Genomic DNA, 22,523 nt, shown 5'->3' on the forward strand with positions numbered 1-22,523 from the left:
AGAGGGCTTGGTGACATGTGGTGTGCTGGTCTCTCTTGTCCACGGTCTCTCTCTCTCTCTCCTCCAGCAGAGCATACGGCGGACGTCAACAACCCTTGTTCAAGAAGGGCAGTTGTGACCTTCATCATCAACACCTCTGTCATCATCATCGGAAATATTGTCATTGTGTTCTCTATCAGTTAAAGTGACAAAGGAAAACATTTTTCGGCGTACAACAAACAAATAGTTCATAAATTTCACCAACAGTTATTTACAGAAAAGAATATTTTTCAGAGACAAAACAGAGTTCATGTCACTTTTCGTGTAAAGAAATGAAACCATAAACACCGGAACACCCAGAGTACACAAACGTACTGTACACACACAGACAGTCAGAAGTTTAACAAAAAATATTATTACTTGTCATCATTGTTTTTCATATTCAGATAGACATCGTTCAGAGTAATGCTTCACTGTGCCCTGATAGGGAGGAGTCACACCACAGCTGGTTCACACCAACCAGATGCTTAATCAATCAACAGAAGGAGTGAGCTTTAGGGGAGGCTCAGCCAATCAACAAAAGGAGTGAGATTTAGGGGAAGCTCAGCCAATCAACAGAAGGAGTGAGATTTAGGGGAGGCTCAGCCAATCAACCGAAGGAGTTTGCTTTGGGGGAGGCTCAGCCTGACTGAAAGAAAGACTGTACTTTGTCCAACTTGGAGAACCAACAATGCAGGAAATGTTAAACTCGTAGTATATTTTAAGTTTAAAATGGCTTCAGAAGCATTATCCACTATGAACCTTTCAGATTCGATTTTTACAAAAACACCAAACATACCATTTGTTATAATGCACATATTAATTTAAGTTTCTTGTCACTGGTTAAAATTACGATATGGCATCTGCACACATAAATTAACTAAAGCTCCTCAAGTCCAGGACCAAAAAACAAGCTCCCTAGAGATTCCAGGACTACATCCCATCTGGGTCTGGGAAACACGCCCAGATGATCATGTATAACTTTTAGCAGGAAACGCCAAGCACGTCATAAACAATTTTATTCCAAATGACCGGAGTACACTGTTAGGACATCCATAACAGCATCTAGTGGAGGGAAGAAACCAGACACATTACCATCACAAAGCCGGATGTCAAACCCTACGACGCTGGCCCATCATGTCAACTAACATTGTAACTGTATGAGAGTGAGACTGAGTGAAGGAGGGAAAGGATGAAGAAAGGACAGGGGAAGAAGAGGAGAGGAGGTAGTGAGAGTCCCAGGGCACCTTCTGCCCTTTAGATTGTGCACTGCTTCTGACGTCCACTGGCTGCATGCAGACACCAGGGCCCATGAGTGCAGTAGACAGGGTGCAGTGGGAATAGAATGCAATGGGAATAGGGTGCAGTGAGAATAGAATGCATTGGGAATAGGGTACAATGGGAATAGAGTGCAGTGGGAATAGAATGCAGTGGGAATAGGGTGCAGTGAGAATAGAATGCAATGTGAATAGGGTGCAGTGAGAATAGAATGCATTGGGAATAGGGTACAATGGGAATAGAGTGCAGTGGGAATAGAATGCAGTGGGAATAGGGTGCAGTGGGAATAGAATGCAGTGGGAATAGGGTGCAGTGGGAATAGAATGCAGTGGGAATAGGGTGCAGTGAGAATAGAATGCAATGTGAATAGGGTGCAGTGAGAATAGAATGCATTGGGAATAGGGTACAATGGGAATAGAGTGCAGTGGGAATAGAATGCAGTGGGAATAGGGTGCAGTGGGAATAGAATGCAGTGGGAATAGGGTGCAGTGGGAATAGAATGCAGTGGGAATAGGGTGCAGAGGGAATAGGGTGAGACATAGACCGGCCAGGGTTCACTGTCCCTCTTGCTGGTCTTCTCTGAGATGTTATGACCGCAGAAGGCCTGGGCTGATCACAAGGTCAAAATGGCAGCTCCATAGCCGGCCAGACTTGTCCACATGTAGGACCGGGGAGGGACACCGCGCCCATGGCGATCCGTACCACAACTACCTCAACACACCTTAACACTACCGTCAGCTGACAAGGTGAAAAACACGTGGATGTGCCCTTGAGCAAGGCACTTAACCCTAATTGCCCCCGTTAGCTGTTGCGGGTCAGAGCGCCAGTTAATGGCTCTAATGTAAATGTAAAATTGGAAGCGGCTCTACAGATTATCCATGTTATTCTGACTGAGAGTCAATTCTGAAATCATCTCTGCATACAATCCAAAATATACACGTCGACTACACAGCTGGTATTGTCCTACAGAAAATTATAACCCCTAACAGCCAACTCTGAGATGCATAATCATTTTTTAGCTGAGTCAGATCTATGAATCCTGCGTTGCTGTGACTTCAGGGCTTGTGGACAGAAAGGATCATGGGAGGTTAGGAAGGGCAGAGGAGGAGAGGGAGGAGAGGGAGGAGAGGGAGGAGAGGGAGGAGAGGGAGGGATTTGCTCTTTTCCGACAGTAAAATAGGAGCATAACGTGCCGTGGAACCCTGGGCACAAATCTGTCAAAACATGGTTCCTCTGTTCCTCCACTGGGCGATTGGAGTGGCTCATGATGGTACCACCCATCCCACTCTCATCTCACGCAACCAGGGGACGAGAGGGGTGGTGGGTGGGAGGACAGGAGGACAGGAGGAGAGGAGGAGGAGTAGGAGGAGAGAAAGGAGGAAAAGAAAGGGGTGGAGAGAAAGGCCTTGGATAAAGGTAAAGAAAAAGGTGTGAAAGAGAAAACAGGGAGAAGGAGAGGAAAAGGAGCATCACAAGAACCCATTTCCATACAGCTACGCATGAACTCCACACCAACCATGAGCCGGACCAACGCTCTCCTACAAACCTCTGTACGTGTTCTCATCTAATTTCCTGTCAAAGTCACCTACATTCAAACACAGAGAGCCCCGTGGCATTACCACGGAATGTGGCAAAACCAATTACGCGGCACAGGGTGGACCCGGAGCTAAGTGTTCTGAGCAACCCGGTCGATGAGGACAGGACGCAGGAAAACCACAGCATTAGCAGAATAATAAAAAAAATGCCTCCCCTCTCTTTCAGGACATTACGAAATAAGTGCTTCTGCTGTTGCTCGTCTTCCACGCTAGGCTCATATTAACCGACAGACAAATGCACGTCTCAATCCATAAATCACAACTCCCCCCGCAGAGGTTAAAAACCTATCAATGACTAACGATGTATTGGTATGGCTCATCTAAAAGCTATCCCACTGGGGGAAAGAAATGGCTGTTCTTCCGTCATTTCACTGGAAACAAACGTCATGGCGCTGAAACGACAAGGAAAACACATTGATTACTGCGAAGCCGACCTAAGAGATATTCCTCTTTTTCCCACAGAACCGTTTCATGTATTACACAAGTCACTTCCGTTAGCTGACAACTCAACCGAATGCAAAGGTTGACATCGGCCTTACGCCCGAGTCAAGGAGGATGTCTCTGAAGCTCTTCCTCCGGCGGGGTTTACAGGACAAGGCCCCCCCAGGTAGCCACAGGACTCCAGACGGAGCCGTGGGTCAGTGTCAGGTCAGTCAAGCCCGTGACACGGGGGGCGAACTGGGTGACCCTCAGATGAGACCATCCATTGCGTGTCCTCATGTCTAACTCTCCGGGAGCAGCGCAGTGGTGAACAGGTGCTCACTATTAATAGATCATTACTGTCACGACATGATACTCTTAAAGAGTCACAAAAGTCAATGATCTGAGTGAAATCTGAGGATTTAAAGAGCCGGCGGAACGCTTTTTATTCACGAAACAATTTAATAGTGCTGCGTGGTCAAAGACAAAATGTTTTAGACATGATCGGGGTGGACTGTAATTCCAAAGATAGTTATGTTTTTGAGAAGGTTGGAAAAATGCATTTTTCAAGCATCTGTGGACAGGAAGATGATGGAAGGAGATTGAGGAGTAAATGTAAAGATATGATTACAGAGCCTGCCAATTTATTATTCCAATGTTTTTGAGATAAAATACAAAAATTAGGCAAGCAGTGAGAATCTGTTAACCAAATAATTTTATCTAATGGTGTACTACTTATTATTAAAGATTGGAGATGAAGGAGAAGAGAGTGAGAAGGAGAAATAAAGGGAGTAAAACGAGGGAAGCGAGGAGAATTTAGAAGTGTGAGATGGAAAGATAAAGAGGAGGAAAGGGCGAAAGAGAAGGAAGACAAGAGAATTTGGAGGAGACTGGAGGAGAAGAAAAAGTCTATTGTCTCTGTTTATGAATTCTGGTCTTATTCTGCTCAGACAACCAGGACCAATGAATGGCTGTTTGGACAATCCTGTCATGTCTGTAATATTTCTGTATTATAGTTGTGTTCTCTGTCAATCACAGGGCGCCAGTTAGACTAAATACATGAAATACATGAACTGTTCCCTATTTTTATTTAATAGACAATAACATTGAATCCTTTAATGATATATTGACCACCAAACTAGAAATGTCCTCCATTTCAGAAATCCAGTCACCTTATCTTAGTAGCGTAATAAATACGTCAGATTGCAGAAGAATGTTGTAAGCACTACACTACACCAAGAATGATCAAAATGACTGCAAGTGCTGAACTTTTATGACAGTTTTAACCTCCTAAGACCTGAAACAGGAAGCCTAAAATGTCAACATATATGGACACCAGGTCCCAGAGGTTAAATACGCTACCTTCATTATAAGGGTTCCTGAGAAGACTGCCTGCAGTAAGTCTTCGCCGGTTGTGGGCTTTTACCAATATGCATCTGAATTCACTACTGCAGATGTACATTAACAGAAATGTCTGTGTTTAAAGTCAAGAAAGTATTTCTTTGCAAGTTGTCTAAAATGTCAGATTGAAAGTGTACACCATTTGATTTAATTTGAAGTTTTTCAAAGTGTACACCATTTGATTTAATTTGAAGTTATTAATTTGCAGATTTGTCTGTGTTGGCTGGCTGGGTTCTCCATTTGACGTCACACAACATTTCAGCATGAGAGTCTTTGTATTTCTGATCGATTTGATTGAAGAACTGAAAAATGGAAATGCTACCTGACCTTTACATACAAATTCGGCCAAACAAGCCCCCCAACCTGATTTTTAAAGAGGTATGATTACAATACTAGTTAGGGACAGATGTTGGGAAGAGGTTTCACCAGGGAGCTTGTCAGGCACTCTGACAACACCTTGCAACGTTTTAACAACCACCAACATCAGCTGACTTCCCTGACAATGCTGGCTCCTCCTTGCGAATCCACTTCCTCCTGACGACCACACAACATGTCACAGTGGCACCACTGCCTGTCCTGTTAGATGTTTTCAGTGGTTGGCCGATTTGCCAGGTGTCCCAACACACATTTACATATTCTTCCTGCATGGGGTCATCCCTAAACGGGATTCTGGCTTTTGGTTTAGACTACGTCCTAAATGACAACCTGTTCATGGTGCCCTTATGTCCTCCGTTCAAAAGTAGTGAACTATGTAGCTGGTACCATTTAGGACACAGATTTCTGCTCACAGACCAGACCTAGCCTCCCCATTATCCTGCTCAAAGACCAGACCTAGCCTCCCCATTATCCTGCTCAAAGACCAGACCTAGCCTCCCCATTATCCTGCTCACAGACCAGACCTAGCCTCCCCATTATCCTGCTCACGCCTTCACACTCCTCCCTTGAATCAGCATCTCCAGCATTACCTTCATCAGCATTATCTCTCATCAATGTCAATACAACTATTATTGTTGTCATTATTATTGTCATTATTACATTTTTCTAAAAGTGCAGATAGAATTCCCCCGTGCCCTCGCTGGAAGGAGGGGCTAAAGAAAGAAAGGGGGAGGGGAAACAATGGCAGTTAGAGAGAGAGGGGGAGGGAGAAGCGCTGGATAAAGACAGAGAAAAAAGAAGAGGACACAGTAACCTATGAGGAAGTGTAAATGGTGTGCTCCTTCAGTTAACACACACACACCATACACACACGTACACACACCATACACACACACACACACACACACACCATACACACACACACACACACACCATACACACACTTACACACACCATACACACACGTACACACACCATACACACACGTACACACACCATACACACACACACACACACACACCATATATCACACACACACACACACACCATACACACACGTACACACACCATACACACACACACACACACACACCATACACACACACCATATATCACACACACACACACACACACACACCATACACAAACACACACACACACACCATATATCACACACACACACACACACACCATACACACACACACACACCATATATCACACACACACACACACCATACACACACACACACACACAGCATACACAAACACACACCATATATCACACACACACACCATACACACACACACACACACACCATATATCACACACACACACCATCCAGCGGGTCACACACAGGTAAAGGCAAATCTTGGCAGATCTCAAGGATTCCTGCAGGAGTGTGTGACCGTCAGCGAGGAGCAACAACACACACACACACACCATACATCACATCACACACACACACACGTACCATATCACACACACACTACAGGGCTCATTAAAACTAGGTTTTAGCTTCTTCAATATCTCATTCCCAATGTTGGAAGAACGTTTTGATAGATTTTCTTCAGTTGTTAGAATTGCATGAAAAATGACATCATAGTATATTTTGTTGTGTTTTCTTGTTGTTGTTGTTTATCGTCTTCTTTTTTCTCTCTCCGTCCGCTGACAGGGGTTTTCCCGTACTGGGAGTACCAGGAAGAAACGTTCCATATTTGGAAGTTTATTGTGTTTTCCTTCCTACATCCCAGTTCAGTTCAAAGTTCATTTCTAAATAATCTCTACATTGGTTGGACCTTACAGAACAACACCCACAGTAAGGACAACAGAGTCTCCAGAAAGACAGACAACATGGGCTCGAGAAAGAGTCACAAATATTGTGCCAGAGAGAGAGAAAGAGAGAGAGAGAACAGAATAAGTGTTTCATTTCCTGTCCAGTGATCATCAGTTACAGTATTCCACAAACTGTATTAATTGGTTTCTTTCACTGTACAATTCACCAGAACATTTAACCACTTTCTGGACATTTAACAAAGGGAGAAGACGAGAAAAGACATAGAAAGGGATAGAGAGAGAGCGAGAGAGAGAGCGAGAGAGAGAGCGAGAGAGAGAGCGAGAGAGAGAGATGACTGGGACAGATCCACCAGATAACGACATGCTCCGGAAGAGGTGAGAATGGTGGAGGCACATAGCGGGAGTCCTCCCACATCTCTCAGCGGACCCCTCCCACATCTCTCAGGGGACTCCTCCCACTTCTCTCAGGGGACTCCTCCCACTTCTCTCTGGCTGACTTAACGACATAGTTTCATAGACATAGTTTCACCTGGAATATTAGTTGTACACAGGCATTGTATGTTTTCTACTTTAAGATTATTTTCTGTGATTCCATGGGACATTGTAGTGTCCAGAACGGCACCTTCCCAACACAGACAATAGACTGGCAGGAGCTGCAGAGCTACGACCAGGGAGGAGAGTCTCACCCACACGGGTTAGAGACAGACAGACAGACAGACAGACAGGCAGGCAGACAGACACATAGACAGACAGACAGAAACAGGGGGACCATCGGCAGAGTGGACGCGGGAGACAATAGAAAAAAAAAGCCAAAACCAAGAGAAGAACGTTAACAGCATAGAACAGATATTAGAGAGAGACAGAGAGAAGAGAGGAGATTAAAGGTAAAGAGAGCAGATGGCTAATTGTACCCGTGTTTCGCAGCCTGGCAGCTATCAGTCTTGTGCATAAGAACAGGGGGCGGACCTTAAAGGTAGGGGGAGGAGCTTGATGTTGAAACTCGGGGAGGGGCAGGGCCGGGAAAAGGGGTGGGCAGGGCGATCAGGCCTTGAGGGCGTGCCATTGGGCCACATTTGTACGCGGCCGGCCCATCATGTCTTTCCAGTGTTTCACCTCCGCTGGGCCACTCTTCCATGATAGGTAAATCTGAGAGAGAGAGAGGGAGGGACAGAGAGAGAGGGAGATAGAGAGGGAGAGAGAGAGGGAGAGAGAGAGATATATACATATAGACAGAGAGAGAGAAAGGTTTAAGACTATTACAAAGAGCCAATCAGAGATGCTCAGGTAAAGTGGGCAGGGCATGCTATCCCATTGCGTTACCTTGCCAATAACATCATTGCGACTGAGCCGGTCCTTGTCCATGACGGTGATGATGATGGTGGTCTCCCGAAGAACATGGGCTGGAACCTCGAAGGGGAAAGACTCATTGAAGACGGGGTTGAGGCAGCTCTTTATGGTCACTGTCTTCTTCTTTTCAACACGTTTGTCTTTGTGCATCAGCCACAACTTCACATAGGGATCTGAGGAAGAGGATGGTAACAAAGAGGAGGAAGAGGAGGAGGAGGAAAAGATAGGGAACAGACAGATTCATTTCTGGAAGCAGTTTTTGTCTATACAAACATTCATAGAGAAGTCTCTAATTTCATTTTTATTCATGTTTTGACAGAACTGTGGGAACTTGCAGAGCCAGACAAACAGACAGACATGGAGAGTCAGAGACAGACAGATGGAAAGACAGATAATTAAGGAAGACAAACAGAGAAAGACAGACATGGACATAAAGTGAAAGAAAGACAGAGAGAGAGAAAGACAGATAGATGGTCAGGGCTCATCATGAGTTAGGACTCAGTTTAAAAAAGTAACACTGTCCCCAGACTACAGTAACACTGTCCCCAGACTACACTAACACTGCCCCCACACTACAGTAACACTGTCCCCCAGACTACAGTAACACTGTCCCCCATACTACAGTAACACTGTCCCCCACACTACAGTAACACTGTCCCCCATACTACAGTAACACTGTCCCCCATACTACAGTAACACTGTCCTCAGACTACAGTAACACCGCCCCCACACTACAGTAACACTGTCCCCCATACTACAGTAACACTGTAGTCCTTACTACAGTAACACTGTCATCCAGACTACAATAACGCTGCCCCCCAGACGACAGTAACAACGCCCCCAGACGACAGTAACGCCATCCCAAGACTACAGTAACACTGTCTTCAGACTACAGTAAGATCATCCCCAGACTACAGTAACATTTTGAGACAGACAGAAAGACAGTGAGAACAATAGTGAAAGTGTGGTACAGAACCAGAGACAGAACCAGAGACAGGGTATGAGACAAAAATAGCAAAAGAGAGAGTGAGAGAAAAAGGGAGCAAAAAGAGAGAGAAAGAGGGACAAAGCCAGAGACACAGAGTTTAGGTGAAGCAGACAGAAGCCCAGAGGCAGTAGATTTGTCTGGTAGATAAAGTCTGAGCTACAGCCTTGTGCTACTGTCACAGAAAGTCACCTTGTCCGTTTGTGGTGGTGTGACTTTGTGTGTGTGAATGTTTGTGGGTGCGTGTGAACGTGTGATTCTGTGTGTGACTGTGTGTGTGTGACTGTGTGTGTGTGTGTATGCTATAACCTTCACCTTACTGTGTGGTCGACGCGACAAATAATGTACTACCACAATTGCCTTAAAAACACTTAAAGTGTGTCAGTTGTTAATTGATGCTCCTGCTCAGGAGCTGTACAATGTCTATACACTCTTTAAACCATGTCAGTGCCTCAGAAATTCATGCATTACAATTAGGATTTTTTTCCACAGCTACACACCATACTCCATACTTAAGAGGATTGTTTTATAAATGTGAAATGAAATAATAATGACAAAACTAAACTATCATAATTGGATAAGTATCCAACCCCTGATTTAAGGCTTAGTAGAAACAGCTTTGGCATTAATTACAGCTGTAATTATATAATATTTTGGGACAGGTCTCTATCAACTGTGCACACCCAGATTTGACTATGTTTGAACATTTGTTGTTCCAAAACATTTTAAGCTCTGTCAATGGAAAGTTGATGGGAAGCAATCCTCAAGTCATGCAAAAAATAAATAAATAATATTTAGGTCGAGGCTCTGAGTGGCCAGTGGACTTTTTAATCCTATGCCAGTCCACAGTAGCTTTGGCTGTGTGTTTTGGGTTGTTATTATGCTAAACTGCAGTTTCAGCTTTCTTGCAGAAGGCAGCAGGCCTTTTCCTTAAGGTATTTTCTTAACATTTCTACATTCATTTTTCCTGACAATTGTCCCTGATGATGAAAAACATCCCCATTACATGATGCTGCCACCATCATGTTTCACAGTAGGGATGGTGTTCTTTCGGTCATGTGGCATATTTTGTTTACTCAAAACATAAGGCTTTGAATTTCAGACCAAAACATTCCATTTTAGTTTGGTCAGACAACATTCTGCTACCTGGCAAAATAATTCAAATAGGATTGGGGGCTTTCTTGAGTTAAAAAGTTTAAAAGTGGTCTGGATATTACTGTTGCATGCCCCAGTCCAGGTCATAAAAGCTTGTAGCTCTGTCAAAGTTGTCATTGGCCTCTTGTTTACATTTCCTACTGGCTTGATCACCCAGTTTTGAGGCACATCTTTATCTGAACAGGGTCTTGGTGGTGCCACACACATTCCACCTAATAATCCTCCAGACTATGTTTCATGGGGCTATCAAGGCCTTTGAAAAAGTTTAGACCCACCAACTGATCTATATCTTTCCACAACCAAAACCCTTCACTTCTTCTGAAAGCACTTTCAAAAGAACCAAGGGTTTGTTTCTCAATTTATTACTAAACAGAGTGAATATACAGAGAATTTATACTTTCACATAATCAATCATAAAATGTAATACAGGTAAAGGGTCAATATTTTATTTTGAAGCTGATGGTTACATCTACAAACCCGATTCCAAAATAGTTGGGACACTGTACAATTGTGAATAAAAACAGAATGCAATGATGTGGAAGTTTCAAATTTCAATATTTTATTCAGAATACAACATAGATGACATATCAAATGTTTAAACTGAGAAAATGTATCACTTTAAGGGGAAAATAAGTTGATTCCAAATTTCATGGCATCAACACATCTGAAAAAAGTTGGGACAAGGCCATGTTTACCACTGTGTGGCATCCCCTCTTCTTTTTATAACAGACTGCAAACGTCTGGGGACTGAGGAGACCAGTTGCTCAAGTTTATGAATAGGAATGTGGTCCCATTCCTGTCTAATACAGGCTTCTAGTTGTTCAACTGTCTTAGGTCTTCTTTGTCGCACCTTCCTGTGAAAGATCTGGACTGCAGGCTGGCCATTTCAGTACCCGGATCCTTCTTCTATGCAGCCATGACATTGTAATTGATGCAGTATGTGGTCTGGCATTGTCATGTTGGAAAATGCAAGGTCTTCCCTGAAAGAGACGACGTCTGGATGGGAGCATATGTTGTTCTAGAACTGGGATATAACTGTCAGCATTGATGTTGCCTTTCCAGATGTGTAGGCTGCCCATGCCACACGCACTCATGCAACCCCATACCATCAGAGATGCAGGCTTCTGAACTGAGCGCTGATAACAACATGGGTTATCCTTGTCCTCTTTAGTCCGGATGACATGGCGTCCCAGTTTTCCAAAATGAACTTCAAATTTTGATTAGTCTGACCACAGAACACTTTTCCACTTTGCCACAGTCCATTTTAAATGATCCTTGGCCCAGAGGAAAAGCCTGCGCTTCTGGATCCTGTTTAGATACGGCTTCTTTTTTGACCTATAGATTTTTAGCCGGCAACGGCAAATGGCACGTGAATTGTGTTCACCGACAATGTTGTGATTTCCATTACAGTATCATTCCTGTATGTGATGCAGTGCCGTCTGAGGGCCCGAAGATCACAGGCATCCAGTATGGTTTTCCGGCCTTGACACTTACGCACAGAGATTGTTCCAGATTCTCTGAATCTTTGGATGATATTATGCACTGTAGATGATGATAACTTCAAACTCTTTGCAATTTTTCTCTGAGAAACTCCTTTCTGATATTGCTCCACTATTTTTCGCCGCAGCATTGGGGGAATTGGTGATCCTCTGCCCATCTAGACTTCTGAGAGACACTGCCATTCTGAGAGGCTCTTTTTATACCCAATCATGTTGCCAATTGATATAATAAGTTGCTAATTGGTCCTCCAGCTGTTCCTTATCTGTACATTTAACTTTTCCGGCCTCTTATTGCTACCTGTCCCAACTTTGTTGGAAAGTGTAGCTCTCATGAAATCCAAAATGAGCCAGTATTTGGCAAGACTTTATAAAATGTCTCACTCTTACATTCAATATGTTATCTATATTCTATTGTGAATTAAATATAAGTTTATGAGATTTGTAAATTATTCCATTCCTTTTTTACTCACAATTTGTACAGTGTCCCAACTTTTTTGGAATCGGGTTTGTAAGTGCATTTTGGGTTTTATTTTAAATCTAAATCTCCTTAACATGTGGAGTAGGGTGTGTAGATGAGCAGGAAATACATCCATTAAAATACAAGATGTAGGATTAGAATCAGAAGGATAAGGAGAGAGGAGAATAGGGTAGAGGAGAAGAGTACAGTAGAGGAAAAGAGGAGTGTAGAGGAGAAGAGTACAGTAGAGGAGGAGAGGAGTGTAGAGGAGGAGAGTACAGCAGAAGAAGAGAGGAATGTAGAGGAGGAGAGTACAGCAGAAGAAGAGAGGAGTGTAGAGGAGGAGGGCAGATGTGGGGAAAAGGGTCAGATAGGAAAGGGGAGTAGAGGAGAAAAGGGGTGTAGAGGATAAGAGTCAAGGGGGAGGTGGGCACTGGAGAAGGAGGAGGGTAGAGGAGGCCTGGAAAGGAAGAAGGAGCGGAAGGAAGATGAGGAGATAGTAGGTTAGAGGAGGAGGTGAGGGAGGAGGAGAAGAAGCGACACCACCTACCCGATGTTCCTCCTATGTCCATGGCTTTGAGATTGCGTGCCTTGATGATGTTCACAGTGATGGTGTTGGCTGTAGGGTTATAGCACAGAGACACCAGCAGATCCCCACGCCTCCCCTAGGGATCACACAGACACCACCAGTCACTGGACAGGACACCACCAGTCACTGGACAGGACACCACCAGTCACTGGACAGGACACCACCAGTCACTGGACAGGACACCACCAGTCACTGGACAGGACACCACCAGTCAGTCACTGGACAGGACACCACCAGTCACTGGACAGGACACCACCAGTCACTGGACAGGACACCACCAGTCACTGGACAGGACACCACCAGTCACTGGACAGGACACCACCAACACCCGTCGGAGACACACACATGCAGTGTGAGTCACTATGGTTATTCTTCGGGGCCTGTATTGACTAAGCATCTCTGTGTAGGAGTATTAAGCTAGGATCAGTTTCGCCTTTTAGATGATAATGAATAGGGGGGTGGGGGAGTTAGCCCTCCTACTCTCACACGGGACCTGATCTGGGCCTGCTTCCCGGACACAGATTAAGCCAAGACAGCAGTAAAAAGAAACATGTTCAATGAAGAATTAACACACTGTAAGATGTTGGCTCAAAGTGCAAATGAAAGGATTGCGAGCTTGATGAACAAAATGGCACAGACATGGATGCAATGTCCAATTGTCAAGCAACCGGCTGCAATGGGCTTGTGAGCTCAATCAACATTTTCACAAACAAATGTTGAGCAAACTCACAATCCAATCCTATTGCCTTACAATTGTACATTGAAACAACCTCAATGCCATTTTGTTGAACTAATTCAATCAAACTCAGTGCTGGTTTGCAAAGAGAAATTCATAGCAGAATGCAGCTCAAGTGAATATATCCAACAACTAGAACATTCAATTACTCCCAGCCTTGAGCAGCCACCTCATAACCAATACTGGCTACAACTATGTTGGAATATATCGTTCGTATAGAGGTCACCTTAGTAAGAACGTACTCGGTCGCAAATCATGCGAGAAAGAGAAGCTTTATGAAAAGCACCGCAGCAGAGTTGTCAGAGGTTGCATGTTCAGTCGATCTCACTGTAAGGCGGTTGCTAGCGGTTATATACATATCTGAACCTTCAAGTAAAGGAGATATATCGGCTGAGCTGAAAGAATAACAACTACAGCTAACATACTGGATTTGTTTTCTAAATGAATTTATTCATGTTCGTGTCTAATCAATGTTAAACAGGTGTTAAAACAAACAGTTCTGTAAACCAGTAGAGCTGGCTGGGAAATGTTTTGAGCCAACCTACATTTGGAATTTTACCCAACAATCTTGCTTAATTTCAGCTCCATTTAAGCAGAGTATGTCGAGCAAACACACACATTAGTCTGCCAACAGAATACGCAGATTAAGCGTTAAGCAATGTTCAGTTGGCTTTTTTTTAAATGGCAATTACTGTCCAGTCATGCAGTCGCAACCATTTTAGTAACTTTAATGACATTTCCATTTTTCTTTCCAGAAATCCTGTTTTGAGTTCCAGCTTTTCCCCTGATATTCTGTCAGGACAATTCCAGACCTCCTGCTTATATCCTCTCAACATTTCTGAAAAGCCCAGAAGTTTTGGGACATCATTAGTGAAGATCTGCTCCCTAACTACTCACAGCTCCGTCCATGCAGGGCTTGAGTTCCTTCCAGAAGGTCTGCATATGACCCAGGTCACTGAGCTTGTTGAGGGGGATGGACACCTCTCCAATGGGGTCATTACGACTAAACCGGTCAAAGTCTAACACCTGCAGGTAGAGAGTCCTTTCTCGCACCTTCTCATATGGGAAACCTGCAGGGAGCATTACACACACATTTACAGACACAAACAAATCCTAACGCTAAATGTAGAAAAGCAGTAATTTTTACTTTAACACAGGTGTAAGAGTACATGTACTTCCTGTAACATGGGTATAAAAAGAGCAAATATTTTTACTGTAATACAGACATGAGAAGAGAACATACATTTACAGTAATACAGGTATGAGACGAGCACATACATTTACTGTAATACAGGTATGAGAACAGCACATACATTACCTGTAATACAGGTATGAGACGAGCCCATACATTTACTGTAATTCTGGTATGAGACGAGCACATACATTTACTGTAATACAGGTATGAGAAATTTACTGTAATACAGGTATGAAAACAGCACATACATTACCTTTAATACAGGTATGAGACGAGAACATACATTTACTGTGATTCTGGTATGAGACGAGCACATACATTTACTGTAATACAGGTATGAGAAATTTACTGTAATACAGGTATGAGACAAACACATACATTTACTGTAATTCTGGTATGAGACGAGCACGTACCCTCGAACAGGAAGGTCTCGTTCCAGTGGGGGTTTAGGTTCTTGCGCTTCACCTTGGTCTCCAGCTTATGCTTTTTGTCTGGCAGCAGGTAGAGCTTGACGAAGGGGTCGGAGGTCCCGGAGAAGTCTTTGGCCGGGAGATCCTGGCCCTTGACGAACACAATTACCATAATCGGCAATCAGCTGAGAAGCCATTTCACAGTATTGTGTATCAGTGGTGTTCAACTCTGGCCTCCAAGCCAGTTCCACTTCATTGGTCCATTGCAACCCCTCTAATCAGGGACTGATTCAGACCTGGGACATGATGAGGTAGAACAGAAAACCAGCAGGCTGTGGCCCTCGTAGAGTTGAACAACCCTGGTCTACATACTTTATTGCATGAGAGTCCCCGGCCCGAATCAAACCGAAGACTCCGGCTGTGAAACTGAACCACACAGAGAGAGGAATACCTTGAGGATTTTGACAGTCAGGGTGGAGTCCTGGAAGCTGTAGCCAACAGAGAACTGGATCCGGCCCAGCTTCTCACTGATGGTTCCTTCACCATCATCATCCTCAGAGCCCGGGGACAGCTGGGAGAGTCACAGTGTTTAGATTGTGTTTGTTTGACAGTTAAGAGACACATCACACAATGGCACGCCCATGTCACATCGGCTATGAACAACATGATGGCCGATGTGACTGAATGGCAGCAGAACGGTTAAATCATTGGAGAAACACAAAGACAAGGGGTCAGGATTAAACTGTACACATGCACTGTCTCTCTCGCTTTCTCTCTCTCTCACACACACACACACACACACACACACACTCTCTCTCATTCAGCTCTTTGGATTACTGTGCCGGCATCGGGCTTTCGCCGCTCTATGCTGGCTGGTAGCAGCTGGGGGTCTGCTGGGAGATATGCTCTGACATTAAGCAGACCCGAGGAGTTTAATTTAACCACTAATGTTCGTCACAGCCAGGAGACTGAAGAGATAGCAAGCTTTAATCAGACCAGGCCTTCTCCCTCTCAGACAGCATCTTACTATCTCTACTTCCACAACGTCTCTCTTTCTCACTCTCACTCACTCTCTTTCTCTCTAAGCTGACCTCTCTCTCTCGTTCTGTCTGTCTCTCTGAACCTCTCTGCTTCGTAAGAAGTGAGCTCTTAAGGGTTGCTATCTGATAGAAACTGTAGTGCACTGACAGGCAGACTAAGAGAGATGGAGCGGAAGACAGAGACACAGAGAGAGAGAGAGAGAGAGAGAGAGAGAAGTGAAACTCTTTATGTAGTTTACAGTAGTGTAGTGAGCTGTTACAGCATTCATCTGCTGTGTAGTTAACGAAAGGATCTAATAATAAGTGTTACTTTGTGAGCCAGGCTCCAACACTCTATTTGATTTACCTGCACGGCAGCAGTTTACCTCACTGAGGCTTAGTGTGCCTGTGGGGTTTGGAATGAACATGGCCTCTGTCGACAAGAATCAGCGTGCCTCAGCATCAACCTCCCTCCACCTCTCTGCACCCACACCAAGCCTCCATCTTACCACTAATGACGGAGGGAGGGGCACTGTCTGAACACCAAGAGGGAAGTATGTTGGGCAGAGAGAGACACATGAGGATGGAGTGAAGGAGGAGGCAAAGAGAGAGATGAACGAGGATGGAGGGACTGAGGAAGGATAGAGAGAGATGAATGAGGATGGAGGGACAGAGGAAGGAAATAGAGAGATGAACGAGGATGGAGGGACTGAGGAAGGATAGAGAGAGATGAATGAGGATGGAGGGACTGAGGAGGAGGGGGATGGAGGAGGAGGGGGATGGAGGAGGAGGGAGATATCAATGAGGATGGAAGGATGAGAAGGGGAGAGAGGTGAATGAGGTAAGAGCTGGTATTCTTAGGAAGGTGTTGAAGACGGTTGATAACACCACAGTGTTTATGCACCACAGTGTTTACTTCATCCTGTCTGATAGAGCAGTGCAATTCCTTGCATATTTCATATATATCTATCCAGCCTTCTAAGAGCCCATGAAGGTGTAGAGACGCAGTCTAGAACCTACCCGAGTTGTCCTCACAGAACACATTTTTTATGGACCCTTTAATTTTCTGGTATAATTATTTTAGTTCCTTGTAGAACCATTTTTAGTTTTTGAGGTTTTTCAGTTATTGTGGGGCAGAGCAGGTGGAGAGTACAAAGGAGTGAGAGAGAGAAGGATGTATGAAACAGGAAGAGGAGAGATGGATGCATGAAGGAGCACAAGGATGAGAAAGATGGGTGGATGAAGCAGGAAGAGGATGAGAGAGATAAATGGATTAAAATGGATGAGGACAAGAGGGATGGACGAAGGAGGAACAGGATGACAGAGATGGATGGATGAAGGGGGAAGAGGATGAGAGATGGATGGATGAAGGAAGTTGAGGATGACAGAGATGGATGGATGAAGGAAGTGGAGTTTGACAGAGATGGATGGATGAAGGAAGTGGAGTTTGACAGAGATGGATGGATGAAGGAAGTTGAGTTTGACAGAGATGGATAAAGGTGGTTGAGTTTGTCAGAGATGGATGGATGAAGGTGGTTGAGTTTGACAGAGTGATGGATGAAAGTGGCTGAGGATGAGAGATGGATGAAGGAGGAAGGGAGTCTTACCATGACCATGTCTCCGGTGAGTGAGTTGGCCAGGTCAGTGACAGAGGAGTGGCTGTCAGGGGGATGACCTTTGGGACTGTTGCCTGCCTTGTTCCCCACACCCCTGCAAGGAGAGGACAGCAGGGGAACCATGAGGAGAGGGCTGAAGCATGACCGATAGGGCTCTGACTGTAGCTCAGCCAGACACCACAGAGGGAGACAGACAGAGACAGAGAGAGGGATGGAACTCGTTGGTGAGCTCCAGGAACAGTGTCAGATCCAGGGTGTGTGTGGAATATGGGACCTTGGAACCATGTCTAGTTTTAGGACTGGTACTATCTGGGTCTGGGACACACAACCAACAGACAATATTCCTCAGCAGAGAAGTTAGTCTGCATATCTCCTACCGGGAAACTTGGTTTGAAGGTTAAAAACCATGTTAACAAAAACAAATCTCTGCCAGACTATGATCTGGACGGACTTCGTTTGGTTCTGACAAACACAACAACAACAGTACACGCCAAAACAAGCCCTCGAGACACATGGATGAGACACATGGATGAGACACATGGATGAGACACATGGATGAGACACAGAAAGACATGTAGTGACATATGAAGGCCATGTACAGACTGGTACAAGACCAGGTGACATCCAACAGTAGGTGTGTGTATTTGTGTGCGTGCGCACGTGTTCGTGTGTGTGTTGTGTATTTGTGGGAATTCAACAGCGGCTCTTGACACTCCCACGACCCCCCCACCCCCCAAACCCCCGAAAAAAAGAACGTAGGGCGCGTGGGGAAAAACAAGTCTCTCACAAGGCAGAGCTAGTGTTGCACGAAAGTAAAGTTCACTGAAATACACAGCAAGGTTTACGCCCGGTAAACCTCCATGGATACTGGGGGGGTCAAGCCGGGCTACATCAAGGTGGTTGAGTTGTCATGTTAGTGTAGATTAGTGGGGGCAGCGGAGCAGTCATGGGTCAAAAACCTTAAACAATATCATTGTGAAATATCACCACACAATTAGAAAAATTAACATGAAACCTTATAAAACCCACTAATGACATGAGAGTGGAGGGAGAAAATGAAGGCCATAGAGAGAGAAAAGGGGGGTAGAGAGAGAGGAACAAGTACATGCCATGTCAGACTGATTGGACATAACTGGAGACTTCAGAGTAGACTGACAGATCAAAACTGGTCAGAACCAGTCAGGATTTGTAAAGGCTGGTCAGTACTGGTAAAGACTGGTCAAGACTAGTCAGGACTGGTAAAGACTGGTCAAGACTAGTCAGCACTGGTAAAGACTGGTCAAAACTGGTCAGTACTGGTAAAAACTGGACAAAACTGTTCATGTCAAAATGAATCAGGACTGGTAAAGACTGGTAGAGACTGGTCTGGACCGGTCAAAACTGGTCTGGAACGGTAAAGACTGGTCTGGACTGGTCAAAACTGGTCTATACTGGCAAAGACTGGTCTGGACTGGTCAAAACTGGTCTGGAGTGTTCAAAACTGGTATGGACTGGTCAAAACTGGTCAGGACTGGCAAAGACTGGTCAAGAAAACAACACACCATTAGCCAACAAAATGACAAGAAATAAAGAGAGAGAGAAAGAGAGAATAAGTAAGAGGAAAAGGAGAACAGGACAGAAATGATTGAGAGAAGACAGACAGCGGTACGAAGGCCAAACCAAAGAACAAACCATACAGAAGTATAAAGCATGTTATTTAAAACATGAATCTGTATTAGAAGAGAACAGGCAGGATTAACAGCAAGACCAAAGTGAGGTTGAGGTTAGAGAACGACCAAACAAAATCAAAAACACTGTCCACAAACAGCAGCACACTGGAGAGAAGAACAACTGAGCTGCAAGAAAAGGTGGAGAAAGAAGAGAAGGAAGGAAGAAAAGCCTGGAAACACAAGAAAGGCTTAATTTGTCAGTCTGATAGGAGTCAAAGAATAAAAGACCAAATTAGGAAAAGACCACATGGGGCACAAACGAGGAAAGACTGTAAAAGAAGAAGAAGAGAAAAAATACAGAGAATAAGATTAGACACAAAAAATAAAAAAAAAGTGAGCAACAAGAGAGAGAACAATATATTTTTTTAGGAGAGCAGAATGAGAGGAATGACAGAGAACAGAGAAAGAGAGGACGAGAGAGAGAAAAGTGAAGAGTGTAAAAGACTGAATGAGACAGAAAGAAAGAGGGAGAGAGACAGAAATAGAGACAGATCAAAATGTTTAAACAAATAAAGAACAAGACAGAAAAAGAGACTGAAGAGAGAGAGAGAATAGAGAGAAGAAAGAAAGAGAGGAGAGAAAAAGCAAATGCAACACAACGAGAGACAGAGCTGGAGAGTAGGAGAGACATGGCAGGAACACCATTACAACATTATCTCAAACCAAACACGGAAAACACACGGGTAAGGGAATCGAAAATCAAAAGGACTCACACATTTAGAGTGTTACAAAATTAATATTAGCAAAGGGATGGATCAAGTACCAATGAAGTACCATAATCCACCATACAACTGACACATGATTGGCCCAGACCCAGGAAGAACACTCTAAAGGTGTGGCTTGGGGCGGCAGGATCAGAGCACAGGGGTGCGTTCAGTAGGACAGAACGGTATGCAGCGTTAAATTTAACAGAAACGGTACAGTACTGAACAACCAGTTGAGAAACGTTCTGATTGCGGTGCCCCTTGTGGGACAGGTTTGTTTTTTTAAACAGTCACATCCACGATACTTGTGGCACACTCTTTTCGATCATTCCACACCCTGTCACACCCGAAAAAAAACGTTTTTTGTTTTTAAACGTGTTGTTCAGTACGAAGTGTCACGTAGCGTAGCAGAGGTTGAATGGAACTGAACGCACCCCATATCTGGCATCGGTGACGGTGCATATTCGATATGCAGGCAGGTTCACCGTGGCGTCCCCCAGAGAGGAGAGGGAACGATGCCTTGGGATGGGCAGGACACAAGCAGCCCCCCAAAAAACTGTCTGTCTGTCTAGAATTCTGTCTAAAATTGTGAGGATGTTCGTCTAAGGGAGTATTGAAGTACGGCATGTTTGGTTTTTTGTGTAATTTGTGTAAATATACTGTCAATGTTAAAGATTGATTGTGTGTTCTGATTTCAGAAGACAACACAGACAGAACCAGGTTAAAACTACTGACAGACAGGAAAAGCAAGCAAAGCAAGACAGACAGACGGTCGAAGAGACAGACCAACAGACACATGAGACAGAGAGAAGGACAGACACATGAAACAGAGAGACAGACACATGAAACAGAGAGACTAACAGACAGATGGACCAGAGAGACAGACAGTCACATTGACCAGAGAAGGAACCAAATAGAGTAGGGGGGGGGGGGGGGTGAAGAGGAGGAAGGTGGAGAAGGAAGAGGGGCTGGGTTGTCCTTGGTGAGTGTTAGTGGTATTAGAGGTTTTCAAAGGGAGCTGGTTTGTTGACGTGCAGGTGGAGTGACTGGGCGGAGAGGAACTGGAGGTCTGGCAATTAAGGACCAACTCTTTAGTATTGACCACACACAGACTCAAGGGCCAGCGCCCAGTTCACGGGCCATTAATTCTCAGTCACGCTCCGTTCAGGGTTACTGTGCATAACAATGTCCCATTCTCAGCCAGCCGTGTGGCACATAGCATCTCCGGGGGGGGGGGGTGAAATCCAGTCGATTGACATGCTGGGCCACTGATAATGTGTTCTGTCTGCTACGGCCAATTGGATGATTGCCTTTCAATAAAGTGGATATCATCTCTATGGGAGAGCATTTTGAATTGATGCAAAACTGACTACTACAATGGATTGTGTTGGACCAGGAACTACATTTTTTAAATCACAATCCTCCAAAGTACAATAATGGTATTAATTATTTAAAGTTAATTATTTGACAATATGGTAAGCTACTAGTTCTGCCTTTGCTATTTTAGCTGTTGGTCCTCCTGCCAACGCTTTCTGTCTTCCAAGAAAAGTTGATACCTAGGGGACTACGCTTCCTAGGCGATATCTAGGGGATAAGGCTCGAATCGTGGAAGATTCCTTGTGGATAATTCTCTGTTATTGATATCTCAGGGATTATGTCCAACCATTGTTGATATCTAGGGATAATGCTATAATTATAATTGATAGTTAGGGGTAATGTCCTAGTCACTGTTAATAATGCTACAACCACTATCTACATATTGACAATAACTGCTGTTGATATCTAGGGGATACTGATTTGACTGTTGTTGTTACCTAGTGGGTAAGGCTCTAATCGTTGTTGATATCCAGGGGATAATTCTCTGAAACTGATAACTAAGGGATAATGCTCTAACTATTATTGATATTTCAGGGATAATGCTCTAGTACTGTTGATATTTATGATTAATGCTGTAACTGTTGTTGATTAAATGGAATCATGCTCTAACCGCTGTTGATGTTTATGAATTAATGCTCTAAATGCTGTTGATATTTATGGATTAATGCTCTAACTGTTGTTGATTTTTATGGATTAATGCTCTAACTGTTGTTGATATTTATGGATTAACGCTCCAAGTGTTGTTTATATTTACGGATGAATGATCCAACTGTTGTTGATATGTATGGAATAATACTCAAACTGTTGTTAATATATATGGAATAATGCTCTAACCATTGTTG

At 44.1% G+C, this 22,523-nt stretch overlaps 1 protein-coding gene across 2 annotated transcripts in view; it reads right to left on the bottom strand.

Moving 5' to 3' along the window:
- Positions 1 to 7,679: 7,679 nt before the first annotated feature.
- The window catches only part of LOC105018063 (synaptotagmin-7), a 70,050-nt gene continuing 55,206 nt past the window's right edge, over positions 7,680 to 22,523 (bottom strand). For both annotated transcript variants that reach the window (XM_013138744.4, XM_013138745.4), the window contains 7 exons: positions 17,883 to 17,985; positions 15,708 to 15,827; positions 15,260 to 15,407; positions 14,549 to 14,721; positions 12,877 to 12,991; positions 8,204 to 8,403; positions 7,680 to 8,029 (listed from right to left, as the gene is read on the bottom strand). In XM_013138744.4, the coding sequence (XP_012994198.1) occupies positions 7,925 to 8,029; positions 8,204 to 8,403; positions 12,877 to 12,991; positions 14,549 to 14,721; positions 15,260 to 15,407; positions 15,708 to 15,827; positions 17,883 to 17,985 (964 nt within the window). In that variant the 3' untranslated portion in view covers positions 7,680 to 7,924. The remainder of the gene's footprint in view (positions 8,030 to 8,203; positions 8,404 to 12,876; positions 12,992 to 14,548; positions 14,722 to 15,259; positions 15,408 to 15,707; positions 15,828 to 17,882; positions 17,986 to 22,523) is intronic.

Source organism: Esox lucius, chromosome 19 (assembly GCF_011004845.1).
Source record: "Esox lucius isolate fEsoLuc1 chromosome 19, fEsoLuc1.pri, whole genome shotgun sequence".
NCBI lineage: Eukaryota > Metazoa > Chordata > Actinopteri > Esociformes > Esocidae > Esox > Esox lucius.